Raw genomic sequence first — 27,272 nt, 5'->3', positions numbered from 1 at the left:
GTGTCCGTGCAAGACAATACGCTAGTGGTAGACAAGGCGCTAGTGGTAGACAAGACACTCTGGGAAGACAATGAGCTTGTGGAAGACAAGGCGCGAGTGCTAGACAAGTTGCCCCTGGAGATGATGATGGTGGAAGTGGACAAGTTGTCACAGCTGAGCGTGGCTGGGCTGGACCCGGGCCAGTACAGCTTGGGACACAGCTCAATGGAGGAGATGTACACTTGTAGCCCGCCCGAGACGTCCATCGCCGACTTCTCCATGTCGTCCTACAGCCAAACGTCATCCCACAGCATGTCAGAGTCGAGCATGGACACGGTGCCCAGCCGGCAGCTGGAGAGCAGCGAGCCGGAACCGGGGCCGGGAGGCAGCAATAACTCCGGGCGCAACCGGGACAGAGAGGCAGCGGCAGCAGCAGCAGCAGCAGCAGCAGCAGCAGCGCCCAACACATAACCAACCCCCTGTGTACGGGCAGCACTGAACAACTCTGGCCCTTCTGCCCCTCTCTCCCTCTCTCTCACTCTGTCCCGGCACCAAGCGGCAGACAGGCACACACACCCCTGTCTGTAAATATATGTCCATATATATATATATATATATGTGTGTGTGTGTTGGGGAGACCATGTAGGAGGTTGAGGGGGGGGGGGGGGTTTGGCCCCAGAGACGGGGTTTTATTTTCACCGCCGGACACAACAGGACAATGTCCCAAACAGCGACCGTGAGCCGGACTTTGCTCATTCCCGGGGCGAGAAGAAGGGGGAAGACAATGAATGGTCAACGGCAGCGCCGGCTGCGGGCATTGAACCAGGGACCCGAGGACAGCAACGGAGCCGGGCCCATCAAACCAGGGAGGGGAGGGGTTGGACTGTATTGTTTTTTTTTTTGTCCATTTTTATTGTAAAAGTATTTGCAGCAAAAATGAGATGCGGGGAGCTCCCGGCCAGTGGTGAAACCGGCCCCCTGGCCCCTGTTGTCCGGCCCCTGTTGTCCGGCCCCCGGCCAGTGTTGCACGGCCCCTGGTCCCTGGCCATTATTGCACGGCCCCCGGCCAGTGATGTCCGGCCCCCGGCCCCCGGCCAGTGATGTCCGGCCCCCGGCCCCCGGCCAGTGATGTCCGGCCCCCGGCCCGCGGCCAGTGATGTCCGGCCCCCGGCCAGTGATGCACGGCGGGCCAGCCGGCGGGAATGGAACCGGCGCTGAAGCGGAGACTGAGACACCCGGGGATGTGAAATCAGACGCCGTTATCATCGAATCGCGACGCGGTCAGCATCGAAACTGGACGCTGGGGAAAAACGGTTTCGTCTCTCTGGGGTATTTTTTTTTAAAGAAAGCAAGTGGTCTGTATTTTTCTTAAATGAATATTTTTAGATTTTTTGTACATGATTTGCCTCTCTGTGACCTCACCCAGTTCGCGTGGATTGCTGATCCTCGGCTCGCCAGTTGCAGTGGGAGTGGGTGTGTGTAAATGTATCTGCGCGTGTCCGTGTGTGTGTCCCCGTGTGCATGTCCCCGTGTGCGTGTCCCCGTGTGTGTGTGTCCCCGTGTGTGTGTCCCCGTGCGTGTGTCCCGTGTGTGTGTATAAATGTATCTGCGTGTCCCCCGTGTGTGTGTCCCCGTGTGTGTGTCCCCGTGTGTGTGTCCCCGTGCGTGTGTCCCCGTGCGTGTGTCCCCGTGCGTGTGTCCCCGTGCGTGTGTCCCCGTGCGCGTGTCCCCGTGTGCGTGTCCCCGTGCGCGTGTCCCCATGCGCGTGTCCCAGTGCGCGTGTCCCCGTGCGCGTGTCCCCGTGCGCGTGTCCCCGTGCGCGTGTCCCCGTGTGTGTGTCCCCGTGTGTGTGTCCCCGTGTGCGTGTCCCCGTGTGTGTGTCCCCGTGTCAGGCGGTCTCCATAGCAGTGTCTGTACGTGTGTCTGTATATGTGTGTCTGTGAGTGTGCGTGTGTCTGTGTGAGTGAGTGTATGTCTGCCTGTGTTTGTTTGCCTGTGTGAGTGTGTCTGTGTGTGAGTGTGTGTCTGTGTGAGTGTGTGTCTGTGTGAGTGTGTCTGTCTGTGTGTGTGTCTGTCTGTGTGAGTGTGTGTGTGTCTGTGTGAGTGTGTGTGTGTGTGTGTGTGTGTGTGAATTTGTGCCTTCGTGCGTATCTGCCTTTTAATGACCTCTCCATCTTCACCCATCTGCCAATAAAGTCCCCCCCCACTCCCCCCCCCCCCCCCCCCCCCCCCCCCCCCCCCGGAGACAGCGCACTGGTGCTGCCATACTGAGGTTTTGTTTAGTGATACAGCGCGGAAACAGGCCCTTCGGCCCACCGAGTCCGTGCCGACCAGCGATCCCCGCACACTAACACTATCCTACACACACCAGGGACAATTAACCTACAAACCTGCACGTCTTTGGGGTGTGGGAGGAAACCGGAGCACCCGGAGAAAACCCACGCAGGTCACGGGGAGAACGTGCAAACTCCGTACAGACAGCACCTGTAGTTGGGATCGAACCAGGGGCAGCAACTTGGCCGCTGCGCCACCGTGCCACCCTAAGCAAAGCCAACCTAATCAAACCCTTTATTGCTGTTTAGGATCTTTTTTTTGGGCGGGGGGGGGGGGGGCAAATGTCAAAACTCTGCTCCCTCCAGCACTTTGTCATTTCACTCAAGATCCCAACATGTGCAGTTAGTTCCTTGTGTCTCCTGTCAACTTTTCCTCCACTCCCCACTGCCCAGCCCCTCCATCCAGCCTCAGCTGGCCAGTGCGGGGGCAGTGAGCTCCTCGTCTCCAATGCTCCAGGCGCAGGAGGTTTCTGCAATTGGACACAAAGTGCCGGAGTAACTCAGCGGGACAGGCGGCGTCTCTGGAGAGAAGGAATGGGTGACGTTTCGGGCCGAGGCCCTTCTTCAGACACTGGAGGGGGAATCGAGAGATAGAGGCGGTGATGTGGAGAGATATAGAACAGATGAATGAAAGATATGCAACGATGGTGAAGGGAACGGGCCGTTGTTAGCTGGGGGCTAGGTTGAGAGTGGAGGGTGGAGTCACTTGGGTGGGGGGGGGGGGGGGTGCAGAGAGAGGGAATGCCGGGGTCACTGGTGTCATGGTACACCAGTCATTGAAGGTAGGCATGCAGGTGCAGCAGGCAGTAAAGAAAGCGAATGGTATGTTGGCTTTCATAGCAAGAGGATTTGAGTATAGGAGCAGGGAGGTTCTACTGCAGTTGTACAGGGTCTTGGTGAGACCACACCTGGAGTATAGAAACTTATAGAAACTTACAAAATAGAAACTTACAAAATTCTTAAGGGGTTGGACAGGCTAGATGCAGGAAGATTGTTTCCGATGTTGGGGAAGTCCAGGGCAAGGGGTCACAGCTTAAGGATAAGGGGGAAATCCTTTAAAACCAAGATGAGGAGAACTTTTTTCACACAGAGAGTGGTGATCTCTGGAACTCTCGGCCACAGAGGGTAGTTGAGGCCAGTTCATTGGCTATATTTAAGAGGGAGTTAGATGTGGCCCTTGTGGCCAAGGGGATCAGAGGGTATGGAGAGAAGGCAGGTACGGGATACTGAGTTGGATGATCAGCCATGATCATATTAAATGGCGGTGCAGGCTCGAAGGGCCGAATGGCCTACTCCTGCACCTAATTTCTATGTTTCTATGTCACTGGTAGTTAGAGAAGCCAATGTTCATACCACTGCTGCCCAAGTGAAATATGAGTTGCTGTTCCTCCAATTTGCGTTTAGCCCCAGTCTGACAGTGGAGGATGTCTAGGACAGAAAGGTGAGTGTGGGGACCGGGAGATCAGGTAGATCCAGGCAGGCTAAGCGAGTCCAGTCTGCGTTTGGTCTCGCCGATGTATAAGAGGCCACATCTTGAACAACGGATACAGTAGATGAGGTTGGAGGAGGTGCAAGCGAACCTCTGCCTAACCTGAGCTCCCACCTGCATTTAGGAGTCACCGCGTGAGATTAATGCATTCGGTGCCAGTGATAAGTTTAGTTTAGTCTCGAGATACAGCATGGAAACAGGCCCTTCAGCCCATCGAGTCGGCGCTGACCAGCGATCATCCATTCACACTTAGTTCCATGTTATTCTACTTTCCCACCCACTCCCTCCCTCCCTACACACACGAGGGGCAATTTGCAGAAGCCAATTGACCAACAAACTCCGCACGTCGTTGTGGAACGAAACCGGAGCACCCGGAGAAACCCGGCGCAGTCACGGGGAGAACGTACAAACTCCGTACAGACAGCACCAGGGTAATAAGGGCGTTAGAGACCCAGGTTCGATCCCGACTCCGGGTGCTGTCGGTACGGAGTTTGCACGTTCTCCCCGTGACCTGCGTGGGTTTTCTCCGGGTGCTCCGGTTTCCTCCCACACTCCAAAGACATGCAGGTTTGTAGGTTAATGGTCCCTGGTGTGTGTGGGATAGAGCTAGTGTACGGGGTGATCGCTGGTCGATGGGCAGAAAGGCCTATTTCCGCTCCGTATTTCTAAAACTAAATGGGGCATCTTGGTTGGCATGGATGGGTTGGGCCGAACGGCCTGGTTCTGTGGTGTATGATCACATTGGCAGCACTCCCTGCCACAAACTGCGCTGGGTCCATGGTGGCTTCCCTTTAAAAGTAAGCATCGGGTACAGCAGGCAGTCAATAGACAATAGGTGCAGGAGTAGGCCATTCGGCCCTTCGAACCAGCACCGCCATTCAATGTGATCATGGCTGATCATCCACAATCAGTACCCCGTTCCTGCCTTCTCCCCGTATCCCCTGACTCCGCTATCATTAAGAGCCCTATCTAGCTCTCTCTTGAATGCATCCAGAGGACCAGCCTCCACCACCCTCTGAAGCAGAAAATTCCACAGACTTACAACTCTCTGTGTGAAAAAGTGTTTCCTCATCTCCATTCTAAATTGCTTACCTCTTATTCTTAAACTGTGGCCCCTGGTTCTGGACTCCCCCAACATCGGGAACATGTTTCCTGCCTCTAGCGTGTCCAAACCCTTAATAATCTTATATGTTTCAATAAGATGCCCTCTCATCCTTCTAAATACCAGAGTATACAAGCCCAGATGCTCCATTCGATCAACATATGACAGTCCTGCCATCCCGGGAATTAACCTGGTGAACCTACGCTGCACTCCCTCAATAACAAGAATGTTCTTCATTTCCAATGGCCTTCATTGCGAGAGGATTAGAGTTGAGAAGCAAGGAGGTCCTACTGCAGTTGTACAGGGCCCTGGTGAGACCACATCTGGAGCATTGTGTGCAATTTTGGTTTCCTAATTTGAGGAAGGACATTCTTCCTATTGAGGGAATGCAGCGGAGGTTCACCAGGTTAATTCCTGGGATGGCGGGGCTGTCATATGATGAAAGAATGGGTCGACTGGGCTTGTGTTCACTGGAATTTAGAAGGATCAGAGGGAATCTTATAGAAACATATAAAGGATTAGACAGGGTAGATGCAGGAAAAAATGGTCCCGATGTTGGAGGAGTCCAGAACCAGGGGCCACACAGTTTAAGAATAAGAGGTTGGCCGTTTTGGACTGAGATGTGGAAAACCTTTTTCACCCAGAGAGTTGTGAATCTGTGGAATTCTCTGCCACAGAAGGCAGTGGAGGCCAATTCACTGGATGTTTTCAAGAGAGAGTTAGATTTAGCTCTTAGGGATAAAGAAATCAGGGGAGAAAACAGGAATGAGGTACTGATTTTTGATGATCAGCCGTGCCAGGAGAATGGGGTTAGGAGGGAGAGATAGATCAGCCATGATTGAATGGCGGAGTAGACTTGATGGGCCGAATGGCCTAATTCTTCTCCTATCACATGACCTTATGACCCACGTGGCAGAGATAGCAGCGGAGGGCAGGGCAGTGGGTAGGGTGGGTCTCAGTAGTTTATTTTAGAGATGCAGCACGGTAACAGGCCCTTCAGCCCATCGAGAATGCACCAACCAGCGAACCTCGCACAGTAACACGACCCTGCACATACGAGGGGCAATTTACAATTATTACCGAAGCCATGTGGATTGTGGGAGGAATCCGGAGCGCCCGGAGAAAACCCATGCAGGTCACTGGGAAAATGTACAAACTCCGTACAGACAGCACCCGTAGTCGGGATCGAACCCGGGTCTCTGGCGCTGTGAGGCAGCAACTCTACCGCTGTGCCACCGTGAGTTTTATCTTTCCAACTGCTATCAACAGGATGGGCCGAGTGGCCTTCGTCAGCGCTATGAATTTCTGCAATTCACCAAGTGGAGATGTGGTCGCAAGAACTGCAGGTGCTGGTTTACACCAAACACCAAAGTGCTGGAGTAACTCAGCAGGTCAGGCAACATTTTTGGAGATAAAGGATAGGTGATGTTTCGGGTCTGGAGACCTCTGGTGCTGTTCATGTGGAGTTTGCACGTTCTCCTCCTGACGGCGTGGATTGTCCCGTGGGTCAATAGAGTCATGGCATCATTCAACTTGGAAACAGGCCCTTCGGCCCAACTTGCCGACACCGACCAACATGTCCCATCTAAACTCGTCACACCTGCATTTCCCTCTAAACCTGTCCTATCCCTGTACCTGTCCCAGGTGGTAGAGAAGTAGAGTTGCTGCCTCTCAGAGACCCGGGTTCGATCCCGACCACGGGTGCTGTCTGTACGGAGTTTGCACGTTCTCCCCGTGACCCACGTGGGTTTTCTCCAGGTGCTCCGGTTTCCTCCCACACACCAAGGACGTACAAGTTTGTAGGTTAATTGGCCTCGGTATAAATGTAAAATTGTCCCTAGTGTGTGTAGGGTAGTGTCAGTGTGCTGGGATCGCTGGTTGGCACAGACTCAATAGACAATAAACAATAGGTGCAGGAGTAGAGGCCATTCAGCCCTTCGAGCCAGCACCGCCATTCAATGTGATCATGGCTGATCATCCCCAATCAGTACCCCGTTCCTGCCTTCTCCCCATATCCCCTGACTCCGCTATCTTTAAGAGCCCTATCCAGCTCTCTCTTGAAAGCATCCAGAGAACCGGCCTCCATCGCCCTCTGAGGCAGAGAATTCCACAGACTCACAACTCTCTGTGTGAAATAGTGTTTCCTCGTCTCCGTTCTAAATGGCTGACCCCTTAAGAGTAAGGGAGTAAGGTAAACAAAAATGCTGGAGAAACTCAGCGGGTGCAGCAGCATCTATGGAGCGAAGGAAATCGGCGACGTTTCGGGCCGAAACCCTTCTTAAACTGTGTCTTAAACCCTTATCCTAACTGTGGCCCCTGGTTCTGGTCCCGGTGGGTCGAAGGGCCTGTTTCCGCGCTGTATCTCTAAACTAAACATGTTGTTATTAATGTTAATAACGTTAATTCGGGTGGTTCGGGTAAGTGAGTGACTCTCTAAATTGCCCCCGTTGGGCAGAATCTGGGGAAAGTTGATGGGAATGTGGGAAAAATATGGATTTGCGAATGGATGGTCGGCAGGGATAGAATGGGCCGAAGGGCATGATTCCACCGCTGCTATTGCACTGGTCATCCATTGCCAATGTGGCCCTCTCCCCTCATAACCATATAACAATTAACAATTACAGCACGGAAACAGGCCATCTCGACCCTTCTAGTCCGTGCCGAACACATAATCTCCCCTAGTCCCATATACCTGCGCTCAGACCATAACCCTCCATTCCCTTCCCATCCATATAACTATCCAATTTATTTTTAAATGATAAAAACGAACCTGCCTCCACCACCTTCACTGGAAGCTCATTCCACACAGCCACCACTCTCTGAGTAAAGAAGTTCCCCCTCATGTTACCCCTAAACTTCAGTCCCTTAATTCTCAAGTCATGTCCCCTTGTTTGAATCTTCCCTACACCAAAGGCCTCATGTTCCACAGAGTCTGAGCGAGGGGGAGAGTCGGTGACAAACGGGACGGGTTAAGGACATGGAGCGCTTGAGTTACTCAGCGGGTCAGGCAGCATCTGTGGAGGTCGGGAGATGGACAACTTCCCAGCCGTAGGGAAGAACACGGAGAAGCGGGAGAGGGAGGGGGGGCCACAATGGGGAGAGGACTGTGTGTCGGGAGGAACTGCAGATGCTGCTTTACACCCAATGTAGATACAATGTGCTGGAGTAACTCAAAACCAGCGATCCCAGCACATTAACACCACCCTACACACACTAGGGACATTTTTTGACATTTATACCTACAAACCTGCACATCTTTGGATTGTGAGAGGAAACTGGAGATCCCGGAGAACCCACGCAGGTCACGGGGAGAACGTACAAACTCTGTACAGACAGCACCCGTAGCCAGGATGGAACCCGGGTCTCTGGCGCTGTGAGGCAGCAACTCTACCGCTGCGCCACCGTGAAGGTAAGGAGATTACCACCTGTCCCTTATCTGTGGAGACAGAGCCGGTGCGACTCAGCCCCATCACATGGGCGAGGAAACAGAGTGATACAACGTGAAAACAGGCCCTTCGGCCCAACTTGCCCACACTGGCCAACATGTCCCAGCTACACTAGTCCCACCTGCCTGCATTTGGCCCATATCCCTCCTACCCATGTACCTGAATAACTGTTTCTTAAATGTTACGTTAGTCCCAGCCTCAACAACCCATCTGGCAGCTTGTTCCATACACCCACCACCCTTTGTGTGAAAAAGTTGCCCCTCAGATTCCTATTAAATCTTCTCCCCTTCACCTTGAACCCATGTCCTCTGGTCCTTGATTCACCTACTCTGGGCAAGAGACTCTGTGCATCCACCCGACCTATTCCTCAACGTCAGGGTCTCAAGGTCATAATGTAAGGAACTGCAGATGCTGGTTTACACCAATGACACAAATTGCTGGAGTAACTTGGCCGGGCAGCCAGCATCTCTGGGGAGAAGGAATGGGTGACGTTTCGGGTCGAGACCTTTCTTCAGACTGAGAGTGAAAAGGGGAGAAACATAGAAACATAGAAATTAGGTGCAGGAGTAGGCCATTCGGCCCTTCGAGCCTGCACCGCCATTCAATATGATCATAGCTGATCATCCAACTCAGTATCCTGTACCTGCCTTCTCTCCATACCCCCTGATCCCTTTAGCCACAAGGGCCACATCTAACTCCCTCTTAAATATAGCCAATGAACTGTGGCCTCGACTACCTTCTGCGGGAGAGAATTCCAGAGATTCACCACTCTATGAAAAAAATGATTTTCTCATCTCGATCTTAAAAGATTTCCCCTTTATCCTTAAACTGTGACCCCTTGTTCTGGACTTCCCCAACATCGAGAACAATCTTCCTGCATCTAGCCTGTCCAACCCCTTAAGAATTATGTAAGTTTCTTGTAAGTTTCTATAAGACCCTGTTTCTGTAAGATTCTATAAGAAGGAGTCAAAGAGATAAGGAAGTGTAAGGTGTGAAAACGAGAGATCAAATGAGACTAGTGGGACGGCCAGCATCTCTGGAGAGAAGGAATGGGTGACGTTTCGGGTCGAGATCCTTCTTCGGACAAATTGTGAAGCCAGAGGAAGGAATGTAGGAGGAGGGAGGGGGAAGGGGAGTCCGCTGTTTTGCATTCTCCTCAAGACCATCCCCCCTGAAGCTGGAGTGGGCTGGGTCCCTGATGACCATCCAATGTAGACTTGGTTGGTTGGCCATGTCCTTGGGAAACCACGAGGGGGCGCTGCGCCGGTCAAGCATTAATTATGCATGCAAGCCTGATGCGTCATTAATTATGCATGCACGCCTGGTGCGTCATTAGTTATGCAGAGCGGTGCAGAAAGACGTCTTGCTGCTTTTCCATGGCGTTTTGCAGCCAAATCTCTCTCCCACACCACACCCCGCCGTGAATAGCAAAGAAAATCACACGTTGTAGGATGAGGGGGGGTGTTTGGAGCCAAACAAACTCTTGCATAATTAATACGGTGTCATTACTTATTCATGAGGCCCACCTTCATTGCAAATGAAATGTCACCTTTTAGCCCCCTAATGTGGTCGGAATTAAGTCCGCCTTGCTGCCTGCACCCTTGAACTTTATGCAATGGGTGAATTGCAAAAGAGGGAGGGGGGAAATGCTTTAGCTGATGAGTTTGAGGTTGGCAGGGGCCTGATTATCGTCAATTATTGATAATTGGATGGGCTTTTTCTGGCACAAACCGAGAGCTGCGCAATGCAAAAGCTTTCGTCTTATTTAATACCTCGATTGCAAATGCAAAATTAAAAAAATATATATATTGCAGCGGGGAAGGAAAATAAAGGGGATTGTTTTCGGGTTAAAGTGGGTTTGCAGGAGCTGTCAATCACCCGGCGGGGGAGGGGAGGGGGACAAGTCCCGCCTCCCCGCCCGGGCCCGGGAGTGGCGTCACCAGAGCTGTCAATCAGCCGCTTGCTTGCTGCTGAAGGTTCTTGCAGTGTTTTGTGGAGAGTCGGTGCTGAGGCGAAAACGCTGCAAAGGTAAGGGTTAAACCAAGCTTGCATCCCCCACCCAAACAACCATGCATGCATCACATCGCACAGGGGGGCGATATCATTGCATTTCACCTAGTTCGTCAATTATTATTATTATTATTTATATTTTTTAAGGGTTAAACCAAGCTTGCATTTCCCCAAAAAAACCCCCAACCTGCATCACATCGCATTGGGCATTTCACCTAATCGCCAATTTAAAATAGATATATATATATATTGCAACAGTATGTGTGCCGGCAACACTGTAACCTTCATTTGACATCGGATGCCATGGATAGAGATAGATGCAGGGGGAGAGATGGGCGGAAAATGTTGCAGCTTGCATCAGTGCAACGATTCCTCTGGTGCAAGATCCCAGCTCGTTTTATTAATGGCTTCTGGAGCTGATGCTGTTTGATCCCTGGTCCATGCATCCTTGAGCCGCTGGTATCCATCCATCCATCCCTGCTTAGCATTGGCAGCCGCTCTCAGTCAGGACTTGAAAGCGACCTGGTGCCTCATGCAGAAAGCTGCAGGCTGCAGCCGCTTGGTGCTGAGGCTGTCATGTCATTCTGCCTGACCATCGCCTCTTCGCTGCAGCAAGGCTGGCCCGGGGGGTGAAGGTGGGGGGAAAAATACCGGTGCATTTCCCCTGAACCCATCGATCGAGCTGCATCCATCCACTGCTGCAAATGTTAACAATGAAATAGATATTGCACGGTTTCCAGTGTGTCACATGCACTAGACAAATGTAACGTATCTTTGCTGGAATCAAACCACCAGTGTCAGGTTAGAAAATGGTTACGAGCTTGTATCTTGTTCTCCGATAGAGGGCAAATCCAGCTGGAATGTGGCGCTGTCTGCTGGAGGAATTGGTTCCACGACTTTTTAATAAATGCTCCAACAGAGGGCATAAGGATGGCAGGAGGTGAATGCATGCTTGAGGGTCTATATACTGCGGTACCATTGAGGCGATGCCTGGCCGTTGGGGAGCATCCACTTTTCAATAACTGGGCTGCAAATAAATCAGGAACAAAATGTTTTTTGTCAATTTTGCACTGAAGTGATCTTGGATAATTGCTGTCTTTGATGCATTAATTGCAACAGCCATATATCACCCCTACATATACAAACAAACACTGAGTGCTGGAGTAACTCAGCGGGTCAGGCAGCATCTCTGTAGAAATCAGGAACTGCAGATGCTGGTTTGTACCCAAAGATAGACACAAAGTGCTGGAGTAACTCAGCGGGTCAGGCAGCATCGCTGGAGAAAATGTATAGGTGACGTTTCGGGTCGGGACCCTTCTTCAGACTAATGTAGGTTCCCCATCTAAAAGGTCATCAATCCTTTTTCTCCACAGCACCTCTGTGGAACATGGATCCTTCTAAGGATCTCGACATGGAACGTCACCTATCCATTCTCTCCAGAGATGAATATTGATTTATCTAACTTTGAGTATCGCTGGCAGTCCCTCTCTCTCCATCCCTCCCCCACCCAAGTTGCACCAGCTTCTCGTTTTCACCCAACAAACAGCCAACAATGGCCTGTTTCCTTCATCATTGTTACTTTTTTGCATATCTCTATCCATTCATTGGTCTTCATCACTCCACATTATCATGGTCTCTATCTCTTGTTTCCCTCTCCACTGACTAGTCTGAGGAAGGGTCTCGAACCAAGACGTCACCCATTCCTTCTCTCCAGAGATGCTGCCTGTCCCGCTGAGTTACTCCAGCATTTTATGTCATTTTGTGACAAACTATACCTTCCAGTCTGTACCATGTGCTGTAACAGTGGGCCTATTGATCGATTGATTGACTGATGGGTTGATTGATAGAAAGATGCAACACATGAACAGGACCTTCAGCCCAACAGGACCACACCGACCATCGATCACCCGTCCACACTGGTTCTATGTTAGCTCATATTTATATTTCAAATCTTACATTCCGCATCCACTCCCTACACACCAGCGACAATTTACAGAAGCCAATAACTTCATCAATTCATGTAATTGGAGCAGAATTAGGCCATTCGACCCATCACATCTATCTTTCCCCCTCAACTCCCTTCTCCTGCCTTCTCTCCATAACCTTATCAATACTGATCAATAAAGAACCATTGAATCAAGAAGTTGTCAATCTCTGCTTTAAAAATACCAAAAGACTTGACCTCCACAGAATTCCACAGATTCGCCAGCCTCTGACTAAAGAAATTCCTCCTCATCTCCTTTCTAAAGGTACGTCCTTTAATTCTGAGGCCGTGCCCTCTGGTCCTAGACTCTCCCACCAGTGGAAACATCCTCTCCACGTCCACTCTATCCAGGCCTTTCTACTGTATTAAACCTACTGTTGCCACGAGTACTGCATTCTATCATTAAACAGCGACAAACCTGTAAGAAGGGTTTCGGTCCGAAACGTTGCCTATTTCCTTCGCTCCATAGATGCTGCTGCACCCGCTGAGTTTCTCCAGCATTTTTGTCTACGTACAGTACTGTGTTCCCAGTGTGATTCATCTGTGTGACGTGTCTCTGCCCAACAGCGGTGTACAGCATGACACACTCACAGTCACTCACACACATTTCTTTGCAGTGTTGTCATGCGATGGCAATTAATTGAAGTTGTCCAATAATCAACACTGCAGGGGCAACATTTCCATCTCTCTGTGGTCTTTAGAGTGAACATTGGCTGCCAATTCCTGCGTGTGGGATCAGCGATGAAGCTTTAAAGAGAGTTGGATTCCATCCAGATATAGTGTTGTAAAGGACAGGTTAGAAGGAACTGCAGATGTTGGTTCACAAGAAAAGACACAAAGTACTGGAGTAACTCAGCAAGTCAGGCGGCATCTCTGCAGAACATGGGTAGGTGATATCATTGGGCAGAGTTTTTAAGGCAGAGATATATATATATTCTTTATCAATATGGGTGTCAGGATGTTACGGGGGGAAGGCAGGAGAATGGGGTTAGAAGGGAGAGATAGATCAGCCATGATTGAATGGCGGAGTGGACTTGATGGGCCAAATTCTGCTCCAATCCCTGATGACCATATGATCTTTTGTGTCGGGACCCTTCTTCAGACTGATTGTGGTGTGTGGGGGGGGGAGGAGAGAAAGACAGATGAGGGAGGGCAAAGTCTGTTTATTGGTATAATGATGGTTTTGGACAAAGACCAGAGTTGAAAAGACAAAAATGGTGAGATAGGGAAAGAAAAGGCAAGAATTGTGAAGCCAGAGGAAGGAATATAAAGGGAGGGGGGAGGAATGAAGAGCCCAGGTTGGGAACAGGGAAGAGAGGTGTTACCTAAAATTGGAGAAGTCAATGTTCATACGCTGAGTTTGTACGCTGCACATGGAATGTAAGCACCCAAGTGGACCTCCTGCACCTCTCTACCAACTTTAATCCCCCTCGTAGCAGGAGTCTGAAGATGGGTCTCAACCCGAAACATCACCTATCCATGTTCTCCAGAGATACTGCTGAGTTACTCCAGCACTTGGGGCTGGGAGATTGGGGTTAGGAGGGAGGGACAGATCAGTCACAATTGAATGGCGGAGTAGACTTGATGGGCCGAGTGGACTAATTCCGCTCCTATCACATATGACCTTTGGGGTTTGTTTTTGGTTGCAAAGAATGTTCTTCTTCGGAATGTCCCTCAAGGGTTAAAGCTGAACTACATCCACGCTGGTTCTGTGGGTAGATGATGGGGATATTATAGTCATAAAGTCCTACAGCGTGGAAACAGACCCAAATTACCCACACCAACTAATATCTCCCATCTAAACTAGTCCCACCTGCCTGCGATGGACACAAAAAGCTGGAGTAACTCAGTGGGACAGGCAGCATCTCTGGAGAAAAGAAATGGGTGAAGCTTTGGGTCGAGGCCCTTCTTCAGATCCACGACCCCAACAAACATTTCCTTGCAGACTTGAACTTTACTTGCACCCCCTCCACCTACCTGCGTTTGGCCCATCTCCCTCTAGACCTCTCCTATCCATGTACCTGTCGACCTACCATCCATCCACGTGTCGACTCTGCTGCTGGTGGGACAGGAGATTATAGATGGAGCGAATGGTTGGTGAACACCACCTGCCTTCTACACCACGCTTCTGTGCACTCACAACAAGGGGACGCAAGGTCCTTGGAGACGTCCCGATCTTCCTCCATTCGGAGTGGCCGTAGGCCAAGGAATCGCACGGATCAATGAGGAATTCCCAATTTTACAAATAAGTTTTGAGAACATTCTCAAATCATCTTCCAGCTGCTAATCTTGTGCCCAACTTGGACTTGCACCTATTTCTCCCCCTCCCCCTCCCCCCCTCCCCTCCCCCCACTTCCCCCCCCCCCACGTAATCCTTCCTCTGGCTTCACAATTCACACCTTTTCTATCCTTATCTCACACATTTGTCCGATTCCCCACATGGGCGTCACGGTGGCGCAGCGGTAGAGTTGCTGCCTCACGGCGCTGGAGACCCGGGTTCGATCCCCACTACGGGTCCTGTCTGTACGGAGTTTGTACGTTCTCCCCGTGACCTGCGTGGGTTTTCTCCGAAGATCTTCGGTTTCCCCCCAACACGCTCCAAAGACGAACAGATCTGCAGGTTAATTGGCTCAGGTGTAAATGTAAAAAGCATTGTTCCTAGCGTGTGTAGGATAGTGTTAGTGTGCGGGGATCGCTGGTCGGCACGGACTCGCTGGGCCGAAGGTCCTGTTTCCGCGCTGTATCTCTGAACTAAACTAACCCCCTCCCCCATCCCCACACCCATGTCCACAATCATCCCCAGTAATGGTTCTTGTTTCTTGGTCCTCCAAAATATTCCAAATGGAATTTAAACTGGAATTTAAAATAATGGGACTTGGTTGAAGGTTTGGGAATCTTGTTATTGAACTCTAAGGTTGGCTGACCCTTGCTTTCCCCCTCTCTCCATCCCTCCCCCTTCCCAGTCAGTTCTCTGTCTCCAGCTACATTTTTCCTCTGTTTGCGTTGTTGTTAACTTCTCCCAGCTAACAATGTTCTATTCTGCACGTTCCTTGATCTCCATTCCCTTTGTCCTATTTTCTCACCTTACACTTCCTTATCTCTGTATCTTCCACTCCCCTGACATGCCTGAAGAAGGGTCCCGACCTGAAACGTCACCCTTCCCTTCTCTCTAGTGATGATTAAGAAGGAACTGCAGATGCTGGAAAATCGAAGGTAGACAAAAGTGTTGGCGAAACTCCAGCACTTTTGTCTCTCTAGAGATGCTGCCTGTCCCGCTGAGTTACTCCAGCATTTTATTTCTATATTCGGTTTAAACCAGCATCTGCAGTTCCTTCCATCAGTGGAGGTTAACGTTGGTTGACTTATTTTGCCAGATTTGGAGGGATTTTATTGAGACAACATCAGTGGTATCTCATTAGTGTATTGAGGGATCTGCTTCAGACAGATGTGTAGGGACGAACTGCAGATGTTGCTTTAAACCGAAGACAGACAGACACAGCTGGAGTAACTCAGCGGGACAGGCAGCATCTCTGGAGAAAAGGGATAGGTGACGTTTTGCGTTGAGACCCTTCTTCACTTGGATAGGCTGGGTGAGTGGGCAAATGTATGGCAGATGCAGTATAATGTGGATAAATGTGAGGTTATCCACTTTGGTGGCAAAAACAGGAAAGTAGACTATTATCTAAATGCTGGTCGATTAGGAAAAGGGGAGATGCAACGAGACCTGGGTGTCATGGTACACCAGTTACTGAAAGTAGGCATGCAGGTGCAGCAGGCAGTGAAGAAAGCGAATGGTATGTTAGCATTCATAGCAAAAGGATTTGAGTACAGGAGCAGGGAGGTTCTACTGCAGTTGTACAGGGTATTGGTGAGACCACACCTGGAGTATAGTGTACAGTTTTGGTCTCCAAATCTGAGGAAAGACATTCTTGCCATAGTGGAAGTACAGAGAAGGTTCACCAGACTGGATAGACTCGGCTTGTACTCGCTAGAATTTAGGAGATTGAGGGGGGATCTTATAGAAACTTACAAAATTCTTAAGGGGTTGGACAGGCTAGATGCAGGAAGATTGCTCCCGATGTTGGAGAAGTCCAGGACAAGGGGTCACAGCTTAAGGATAAGGGGAAAATCCTTTAAAACCGAGATGAGAAGAACTTTTTTCACACAGAGAGTGGTGAATCTCTGGAACTCTCTGCCACAGAGGGTAGTTGAGGCCAGTTCATTGGCTATATTTAAGAGGGAGTTAGATGTGGCCCTTGTGGCTAAGGGGATCGGGGGTATGGAGAGAAGGCAGGTACGGGATACTGAGTTGGATGATCAGCCATGATCGTATTGAATGGCGGTGCAGGCTCGAAGGGCCGAATGGCCTCTACTCCTGCACCTATTGTCTATGTTTCTATGATTGACCCTGTGATCACTGAACATAATTCTACTTTGCAGATGGCTTCAGCTACAGACCCACGTTTTGGACAGAAGGAATCCTCGGATCAGAACTTTGATTACATGTTCAAGATTCTGATCATCGGGAACAGCAGCGTCGGGAAGACCTCGTTCCTGTTCCGCTATGCGGACGACTCTTTCACCCCGGCCTTTGTCAGCACGGTCGGCATCGACTTCAAAGTGAAGACCATCTACAGGAATGAAAAACGGATCAAGCTTCAGATCTGGGTAAGTCACGAAAATGCTGGAGTAACTCAGCGGGTCAGGCAGCATCTGTGGAGAACATGGATAGGTGACGTTTCACAGAGTGCTGGAGTAACTCAGCGGGTCAGGCAGCCTCTGTGGAGAACATGGATAGGTGACGTTTCACAGAGTGCTGGAGTAACTCAGCGGGTCAGGCAGCCTCTGTGGAGAACATGGATAGGTGACGTTTCATAGAGTGCTGGAGTAACTCAGCGGGTCAGGCAGCATCTGTGGAGAACATGGATAGGTGACGTTTCACAGAGTGCTGGAGTAACTCAGCGGGTCAGGCAGCATCTGTGGGGAACATGGATAGGTGACGTTTCGGGTTGAGACCCTTCTTCAGACTGGGAGTCACGGGATATGGAAATGCTGTTAGGGTGCATCGATGGAAGGTTCAGCGATGGTCTTTACATCAAGTGTACCCCTATGAATTTGACCTGTGCATTCCTAAAATAGCAAGATCAAATATTGGTGTAGTTCTTCATTCTCCAAATTCCCTGAACGATGGTCCCCTTATAAAAGGATCGGTGACAAACAGTTGCGATTAGCTGTTTGGGACTTGAGACTTTACCTTAGACTTAAGAGATACAGCGAGGAAAGAGGCCCTTCAGCCCACACTGACCGGTGCTGGCACTATCCCGCACACTAGGGACAATTTACCATTTACCGAAGCCAATTAACCTACAAACCTGCACGTTTTTGGAATGTGGGAGGAAACCGGAGCGCCCGGAGAAAACCCACCCAGTCACCGGGACATCGTACAAACTCGGTACAGACAGCACCCATAGTCGGGATCGAACCCGGGTCCCTGGCGCTGTGAGGCAGCAACTCTAGTTTAGAGATACTGCATGGCATCAGACCCTTCAGGCCACTGAGTATATGCTGACCATCGATCACTAGTCTATGTTATCCCATCTTCTCATCCAACTCCCAGAGTTCAATTAACTTCTAAGCCCGCACATCTTTGGGACGTGGGAAGATACTGGGAGAAAGCCCACGCAATCACAGCTAGAACTTTAGGAAGGAGATGAGGAGGAATTTCTTTAGTCAGAGGGTGGTGAATCTGTGGAATCCTTTGCCACAGACGGCTGTGGAGGCCAAGTCATTGGATATATTTAAGGCAAAGAGACACATAGATTCTTGATCAGTACGGGTGTCAGGGGTTATGGGGAAAAGGCAGGAGAATGGGGTTCGGAGGGAGAGATAGATCAGTCATGATTGAATGGTGTAGTCTTGATGGGCCCAATGGCCTAAATCTACTATTCCTCAGGACCTTTTGTTCCTATCGAAGCGTTAAGCGGTGAAATTGCAATGCATGTTTTAGCATTTTGGAGCTCGATAGAGCAAGATAGAAAACATTTTTAACACATTGACTTTTATCAGTGGGAATTGGCCCAAACGCAATTAGTTTTAGATTAGAAACACAGCGCGGAGATAGATCAGTCATGTTTGAATGGCAGAGTAGACTTGATGGGCCGAATGGCCTAATTCTACTCCTATCACTTATGAACGTATAATCTTATGAACGTGCACACTCCGCATGGACAGCACCCGAGGTCAGGATCGAACCCAGGTCTCTGGGACTGTGAGGTAACTGCTCCACTGTTTTTAAGATGCTCTTTGAAACATGCCTCTGTGGCCAGAATGTCCGTCACCTGAGCTGCTATCTCATAAGAGCTCGACTCAGATCTTCTGCAAATATTGATCAAATGAGTCTAGAAGTTGGGAGGTCATGTTGCAGTTGTATAAGACTTTGCTGAGACCGTATCTGGAATATTGTGTTCAGTTCTGGGCACCATGTTATAGGAAAGATATTGTCAAGCTTGAAAGGGTTCAGAGAAGATTTACGAGGATGTTGCCAGGACTAGAGGGTGTGAGCTGTAGGGAGAGGCTGAGTAGGCTGGGTCTCTATTCCATGGAGCGCAGGAGGATGAGGGGAGATCTTATAGAGGTGTACAAAATCATGAGAGGAATAGATCAGGTAGATGCACAGAGTCTCTTGCCCAGAGTAGGGGAGTCGAGGACATAGGTTCAAGGTGAAGGGGAAAAGATTTAATAGGAATCCGTGGGGTAACTATCTCACATGTATGGAACGAGCTGCCCTGTTGAGGCTGGGACTATCCCATCATTTAGGAAATAGTTAGACAGGAACATGGATAGGACAGGTTTGGAGGGATATGGACCAAGCGCAGGCAAGTGGGACTAGTGTAGCTGGGGCATGTTGGCCGATGTGGGCAAGATGGGCCGAAGAGCCTGTTTCCACACTGTATCACTCTATAAAAAGGGCAACATTTTATTGATACAGGTTCCACCTCCTTTAATCCAGACAAAATTACAAGAATGTACCTGAAACCAACTCCCCAAAAGTCCCCAGGAACATGTTGCCCAGGCCAGGTGATCTCGACCTCATCCGCGGCTGACCAGCGGGACCAATTTGTCCCCCTGTGGCCGGGGCCCTGGAACTCCGGCCCAGCCACCTCCAGGTCCCTCAGATCGGCCGACTTGGGGTTACTGAATATCCCGTGGTCCAGGCATAAGCTCAGGGGCGACCGCACCTTTGCGGTTGCAGCTCCTAGACTGTGGAACAGCATCCCCCTTCCCATCAGAACTGCCCCCTCCATCGACTCCTTTTAGTCAAGACTTAAAACTCATCTCTACTCCCAAGCCTTTCTTGACGTCCTCTGAGCAAGGTCTACATGTATGTATTTATGTATGTAATTAATCTATGAACCAATGTTGTATAACGTTAGTACCTCCACCAATGTAAAGCACTTTGGTCAACGAGAGATGTTTTTTTAAATGTGCTATAGAAATAAAAGTGACTTGTCTTGACATTGGACTCCTCTCAGAGGACGTGACCTCTGTTGGTCCGGCAACATGGATAATCTAGAAAGGCTCTGGAACTGCAGGTGGACCTGTGTAGGTAAACCATATAACCATATAACAATTACAGCACGGAAACAGGCCATCTCGGCCCTACAAGTCCGTGCCAGACAACTTTTTTCCCCTTAGTCCCACCTGCCTGCACTCATACCATAACCCTCCATTCCCTTCTCATCCATATGCCTATCCAATTTATTTTTAAATGATACCAATGAACCTGCCTCCACCACTTCCACTGGAAGCTCATTCCACACCTCTACCACTCTCTGAGTAAAGAAGTTCCCCCTCATGTTGCCCCTAAACTTCTGTCCCTTAATTCTGAAGTCATGTCCTCTTGTTTGAATCTTCCCTATTCTCAAAGGGAAAAGCTTGTCCACATCAACTCTGTACGGTGTGGTGGGACTTGATAAACATAGAAACATAGGTGCAGGAGTAGAGGCCATTCAGCCCTTCGAGCCAGCACCTCCATTCAATATGATCATGGCTGATCATCCAGAATCAGTACCCCGTTCCTGCCTTCTTTCCATATCCCTAAGTGCTCAGAAGCTATTTTAATTCACGGGAGAAATCAAGAACTGGAACTGGAATAAGAGGCAGGTGGAGCGGCAATTGTATATCAGGCAGTCATGAACCTTTGGAATTACAGATCCCCTCCATAATGTTTGGGACAAGGACTCAACATTTATTTATTTGCTGCTGTATTCCACAATTTGAGATTTGTAATAGAAAAAAAATCACCTGTGGTTAAAGTGCACATTGTCAGATTTTAATAAAGGCCATTTTTATACATTTTGGTTTCACCATGTAGCAATCACAGCAGTGTTTATACACAGTCCCCCCATTTCAGGGCACCATGATGTTTGGGACACAACAATGTCATGTAAATAAAAGTAGTCATGCTTAGTATTTTGATGCATATCCTTTCCATGCAATGACTGCTTGAAATCTGCGATTCATGGACATCACCAGTTGCTGGGTGTCTTCTCTGGTGATGCTCTGCCAGGCCTGTATTGCAGCCATCTTTAGCTTATGCTTGTGTTTTGGGGGCTAGTCCCCTTCAGTTTTTTCTTCAGCATATAAAAGGCATGCTCAATTGGGTTCAGATCAGGTGAATGACTTGGCCACTCAAGAATTGACCATTTTTTAGCTTTGAAAAACTCCTTTGTTGCTTTGGCAGTATGTTTGAGATCATTGTCTTGCTGTAGAATGTACCGCTGGCCAATGAGTTTTGAGGCATTTGTTTGAACTTGAGCAGATAGGAACTCATTACGCTACTACCATCAGCAGTTGTATCATCAATGAAGATAAATGAGCCAGTACCTTCAGCAGCCATACATGCCCATGCGTTAACACCCCCACCACTGTGTTTTACAGATGAGGTGGTATGCTTTGTATCTTGGACAGTTCTTTCTCTCCTCCATACTTTGTTCTTGCCATCACTCTGATATGTTAATCTTTGTCTCATCTGTCCACACGACCTTTTTCCAGAACTGTGGTTGCTCTTTAAGTACTTCTTGGCAAACTGTAACCTGGCCATCCTATTTTTGCGGCTAACCAGTAGTTTGCATCTTGCAGTGTAGCCTCTGTATTTCTGTTCATGAAGTCTTCTGCGGACAGTGGTCATTGACAAATCCGCACCTGATTCCTGAAGAGTGTTTCTGATCTGTCGGACATGTGTTTGGGGATTTTTAATAGGGGATTCTTCTGTCATCAGCTGTGGAGGTCTTCCTTGGCCTGCCAGTCCCTTTGCGATTAGTAAGCTCACCAGTGCTCTCTTTCTTCTTAATGATGTTCCAAACAGTTGATTTTGGTAAGCCTAAGGTTTGGCTGATGTCTCTAACAGTTTTATTCTTGTTTCTCAGTCTCATAATGGCTTCTTTGACTTTCATTGGCACAACTTTGGTCCTCATGTTGATAAACAGCAATAAAAGTTTCCAAAGGTGATGGAAAGACTGGAGGAAAGACTAGGTGCTGAGAGCTCTCTTATACCTGCATTAAGGAGGCAATTAAACACACCTGAGCAATTACAAACACCTGTGAAGCCATGTGTCCCAAACATTATGGTGCCCTGAAATGGGGGGGACTATGTATAAACACTGCTGTAATTTCTACATGGTGAAACCAAAATGTATAAAAATGGCCTTTAATAAAATCTGACAATGTGCACTTTAACCACATGTGATTTTTTTTCTATTACAAATCTCAAATTGTGGAGTACAGAGGCAAATAAATAAATGATGGGTCTTTGTCCCAAACATTATGGAGGGTGCTGTATGTACTGTAAAGGCTGAATTATTGAAGACCAGAGATGTTATTTCCTGGCAACAGGTGGTGGTTCAGCTGAGGGGAAAGTATGGAGCCTTCGAGCCAGCACCGCCATTCAATGTGATCATGGCTGATCATCCCCAATCAGTACCCCGTTCCTGCCTTCTCCCCATATCCCCTGACTCCGCTATCTTTAAGAGCCCTATCTAGCTCTCTCTTGAAAGTATCCAGAGAACCGGCCTCCACCGCCCTCTGCGGCAGAGAATTCCACAGACTCACAACTATATAACCATATAACAATTACAGCACGGAAACAGGCCATCTCGGCCCTACAAGTCCGTGCCGAACAACTTTTTTTCCGCTTAGTCCCACCTGCCTGCACTCATACCATAACCCTCCATTCCCTTCTCATCCATATGCCTATCCAATTTATTTTTAAATGATACCAACGAACCTGCCTCCACCACTTCCACTGGAACCTCATTCCACACAGCTACCACTCTCTGAGTAAAGAAGTTCCCCCTCATGTTACCCCTAAACTTCTGTCCCTTAATTCTGAAGTCATGTCCTCGTGTTTGAATCTTCCCTATTCTCAAAGGGAAAAGCTTGTCCACATCAACTCTGTCTATCCCTCTCATCATTTTAAAGGCCTCTATCAAGTCCCCCCTTAACCTTCTGCGCTCCAGAGAACTCTGTGTAAAAGTGTTTCTAAATGGCTTACCCCTTATTCTTAAACTGTGGCCCCTGGTTCTGGACTCCCCCAACATCGGGAACATTTCCTGCCTCTAGCGTGTCCAAACCCTTAATAATATTATATGTTTCAATAAGATCCCCTCTCATCCTTCTGCCGTTTGTTGTACCTCTAGGACACGGCCGGGCAGGAGCGATATCGGACGATCACCACGGCATACTACCGTGGCGCCATGGGCTTCATCCTGATGTACGATATCACCAACGAAGAATCCTTCAACGCTGTCCAGGACTGGTAGGTCAACAGCGCATGTCCAGCGAGAACGAGTTTACAACCCCAGAGTGATGTTGGGCAGAAGGAGCCGTTCAGCCCATCGTGTCCGTGCTTGCTGCCTCAAAGAGATCCCCACTTCAGTCTGAAGAAGGGCCTCGACCCTTTTTTCACACAGAGAGTGGTGAATCTCTGGAACTCTCTGCCACAGAGGGTAGTTGAGGCCAGTTCAATGGCTATATTTAAGAGGGAGTTAGATGTGGCCCTTGTGGCTAAGGGGATCAGAGGGGTATGGAGAGAAGGCAGGAACGGTATACTGAGTTGGATGATCAACCATGATCATATTGAATGGCGGTGCAGGCTCGAAGGGCCGAATGGCCTCTACTCCTGCACCTAATTTCTATGTTTCTATGTTTTCCTTCTCTCCAGAGATGCTGCCTGTCCCGCTGAGTTACTCCAGCTTTTTGTGTCTATCTTCGGTTTAAAGCAGCACCTGCAGTTCCTTCCTGCACAGGGTGGTCCAGTTGCCCGATAACAGCTGGGAATAAACTTCTGGACTTCCCCAACATCGGGAACAATGCAGGAAGATTGTTCCCGATGTTGGGGAAGTCCAGAACAAGGGGTCACACAGCTTAAGGATAAGGGGGAAATCCTTTAGGACCGAGATGAGAAAAAACATTTTTCACACAGAGAGTGGTGAATCTCTGGAACTCTCTGCCACAGAAGGTAGTTGAGGCCACAGTTCATTGGCTATATTTAAGAGGGAGTTATATGCGGCCCTTGTGGCTAAAGGGATCAGGGGGTATGGAGAGAAGGCAGGTACAGGATACTGAGTTGGATGATCAGCCATGAATGAATGGCGGTGCAGGCTCGAAGGGCCGAATGGCCTACTCCTGCACCTAATTTCTATGTTTTTATTCCTTCCATCCAAAGATGCTGCCTGTCCCGCTGAGTTTCTCCAGCATTTTGTGTCTCTCCAGTTCTCTGGATGCTTTCAAGAGAGAGCTGGATAGGACTCTTAAAAATAGCGGAGTCAGGGGATATGGGGAGAAGGCAGGAACGGGGTACTGATTGGGGATGATCAGCCGTGATCACATTGAATGGCGGTGCTGGCTCGAAGGGCCGAATGGCCTCTACTCCTGCACCCATTGTCTATTGTGTCTAACTTACAAACCTGTACGTCTTTTGGAATGTGGAACGAAACCGGAGCTCCCGGGGAAAATGATGTCAGATGCATGGTTTTGTGTTCACCGCAGGTCGACACAGATTAAGACCTACTCGTGGGATAATGCCCAGGTCTTGCTGGTTGGGAACAAATGCGACATGGAGGACGACCGTGTGGTGCTGGCGGAGGGAGGCAAGCAGCTGGCCGATCATCTAGGTACCAGTGCCAGACTTTACCTTGGACTCTCCAGAGATGACGCCTGTCCCGCTGAGTTAACTCCAGAATTTTGGTCAATATATATATATTGAGTGATACAGCGTGGAAACAGGTCCTTTGGCCCAACATGCCCACATCGACCAAGGTAGACAAAATTGCTGGAGAAACTCAGCGGGTGCAGCAGCATCTATGGAGCGAAGGAAATAGGCAACGTTTCGGGCCGAAACCCGGAAGGGTTTCGGCCCGAAACGTTGCCTATTTCCTTTGGGTTTCGGGCCCGAAACGTTGCCTATTTCCTTTGGGTTTCAACCCGAAACGTTGCCTATTTCCTTCCGGGTTTCGGCCCGAAACGTTGCCTATTTCATTCCGGGTTTCGGCCTGAAACGTTGCCTATTTCCTTCCGGGTTTCGGCCCGAAACGTTGCCTATTTCATTTCAGGTTTCGGCCCGAAACGTTGCCTATATCGTTCGCTCCATAGATGCTGCCTAACCCGCGGAGTTTCTCCAGCAATTTTGTCTACCTTCGATCTTCAAGCATCTGCAGTTCCTTCTTGAACACCTCACACCAACCAACATGTCCCATCTACACTGGTCTCCCGTGCCTGCGTTTGGCCCGTATACCTCTAAACCTGTTCGATCCATGAACCTGTCTGAATGTTTCTGAAACGTTATAGAAATTAGGTGCAGGAGTAGAGGCCATTCGGCCCTTCGATCCTGCACCGCCATTCAATATGATCATGGCTGATCATCCAACTCAGTATCCTGTACCTGCCTTCTCTCCATACCCCCTGATCCCCTTAGCCACAAGGGCCACATCTAACTCCCTCTTAAATGTAGCCAATGAACTGTGGCCTCGACTACCTCTGTGGCAGAGAGTTCCAGAGATTCAACACTCTCTGCGTGAAAAAAAGTTCTTCTCATCTTCGTTTTAAAGGATTTCCCCCTTATCCTTAAGCTGTGACCCCTTGTCCTGGACTTCCCCAACATCGGGGGCAATCTTCCTGCATCTAGCCTGTCCAACCCCTTAAGAATTTTGTAAGTTTCTATAAGATCCCCTCTCAATCTTCTAAATTCTAGAGAGTATAAACCAAGTCTATCCAGTGTTTCTTCATAAGACAGTCTTGACATCCCATGAATCAGTCTGGTGAACCTTCTCTGCACTCCCTCTATGGCAATAATGTCCTTCCTCAGATTTGGAGACCAAAACTGTACGCAATACTCCAGGTGTGGTCTCACCAAGAACCTGTACAACTGCAGTAGAACCTCCCTGCTCCTATACTCAAATCCTTTTGAGTTATGATAGTTCCTGTCTCAAATAGTTCCTCCAGTAGCTCGTTCCATAGACCCATCACCCTTGATGTTACCCCTCAGGTTCTTTCCCCCTTCAGCTTCAACCCGAAGACTGTAATGTCCAGGTTGAGGAACAGCTGTTTCCCCACAACCACAGTGCGGACTCCAACTAAACTGAGGTAGTCGCTGCCTGAACGACCCACTCCAGCAGCCCCATCCATGCACCCACCATCATCTTACGTGTGAATGAGGATACCATTCCAGCAACACTTCCACTACACTACAATGCTGCTCTCTACGCAAGAGTATTCCACCGTTCCTTGGTACATGTGATAAGTTTGCAAGTTTATAGGAGTCGAATTAGGCCATTCGGCCCGTCGACTCCATTCCACCATTCAATCACAGCTGCTCCTGGCCTCCTCGTCCCATGTCCCTGCCTCCTCCCCATAACCCCTGACACCCGTTCTAATCAAGAACCTGTCTATAGACAATAGGTGCAGGAGTAGGCCATTCGGCCCTTCGAGCCAGCACCGCCATTCAATGTGATCATGGCTGATCATCCCCAATCAGTACCCCGTTCCTGCCTTCTCCCCATATCCCCTGACTCCGCTATTTTTAAGAGCCCTATCCAGCTCTCTCTTGAAAGCATCCAGAGAACCTGCCTCCGAGGCAGAGAATTCCACAGACTCACCACTCTCTGTGAGAAAAAGTGTTTCCTCGTCTCCGTTCTAAATGGCTTACCCCTTTTTCTTAAACTGTGTGGCCCCTGGTTCTGGACTCCCCCAACATCAGGAACATGTTTCCTGCCTCGCCCTTAACAATCTTATATGTTTCAATGAGATGCCCTCTCATCCTTCTAAAAGTGTACAAGCCCAGCTGCTCCATTCTCTCAACATATTGACAGTCCCGCCATCCCGGGAATTAACCTTGTAAACCTACGCTGGGCTCCCTCAATAGCAAGAATGTCCTTCCTCAAATTAGGGGACCAAATACTCCAGGTGTGGTCTCCCTAGGGCTCTGTACAACTGCAGAAGGACATCTTTGCTCCTGTATTCGATTCCTCTTGTTATAAAGGCCTGTCTCTCTCTGTCCTGGAATAAAGAAACCGTTCCTTCGCCCGTTTGCCCGCAGGGTTTGAGTATTTCGAGGCCAGCGCCAAGGACAACATCAACGTCAAGCAGACCTTCGAGCGACTGGTGGATATCATCTGTGAGAAGATGTCGGAGAGCTTGGACGCAGCGGACCCTGCAGTGACTGGGGTGAAGCAAGGTACGCAGCTGAATGAGCAGCCGGCTCCTCCACATCAGGACTGTGGCTGCTAAACGCTGATCGCCACGCAGCCCAGACACCCCTTTATTTATTCCCCTCCTCCCTCCCTCCCTCCTCCCTCCCTCCCTCCCTCTCTTCCTCCCTCCCTCCGTTCCCCCCCCCCCCTCTCCCTCCCCCCCTCCCAATTGTTGTAGCCCT

At 49.4% G+C, this 27,272-nt stretch overlaps 2 protein-coding genes across 5 annotated transcripts in view; both read left to right on the top strand.

Moving 5' to 3' along the window:
- LOC129710960 (cAMP-specific 3',5'-cyclic phosphodiesterase 4C-like) overlaps positions 1 to 982 on the top strand; it is a 159,257-nt gene extending 158,275 nt beyond the window's left edge. For 2 of the 4 annotated variants that reach the window (XM_055658283.1, XM_055658284.1), the window contains one exon: positions 1 to 981. This exon is cut by the window's left edge and continues 327 nt beyond it. In XM_055658283.1, the coding sequence (XP_055514258.1) occupies positions 1 to 450 (450 nt within the window). In that variant the 3' untranslated portion in view covers positions 451 to 981. The other 2 variants (XM_055658286.1, XM_055658285.1) reach the window with 2 other exon arrangements.
- Positions 983 to 10,280: 9,298 nt separating this feature from the next.
- On the top strand, positions 10,281 to 27,183 carry rab3ab (RAB3A, member RAS oncogene family, b). Its single transcript, XM_055658303.1, has 5 exons — positions 10,281 to 10,377; positions 16,784 to 17,011; positions 23,041 to 23,159; positions 24,392 to 24,516; positions 26,937 to 27,183. Exons 2-5 carry the CDS (start codon positions 16,784 to 16,786, stop codon positions 27,125 to 27,127), a joined length of 663 nt encoding a protein of 220 aa, XP_055514278.1. The 5' UTR covers positions 10,281 to 10,377; the 3' UTR covers positions 27,128 to 27,183.
- Positions 27,184 to 27,272: the final 89 nt, after the last annotated feature.

This window comes from Leucoraja erinacea, chromosome 29 (assembly GCF_028641065.1).
Source record: "Leucoraja erinacea ecotype New England chromosome 29, Leri_hhj_1, whole genome shotgun sequence".
In the NCBI taxonomy this organism is placed as follows: domain Eukaryota; kingdom Metazoa; phylum Chordata; class Chondrichthyes; order Rajiformes; family Rajidae; genus Leucoraja; species Leucoraja erinaceus.
The sequence above is the reverse complement of the archived record's forward strand: the minus strand, read 5'-3'. Positions and strand labels throughout refer to the sequence as shown.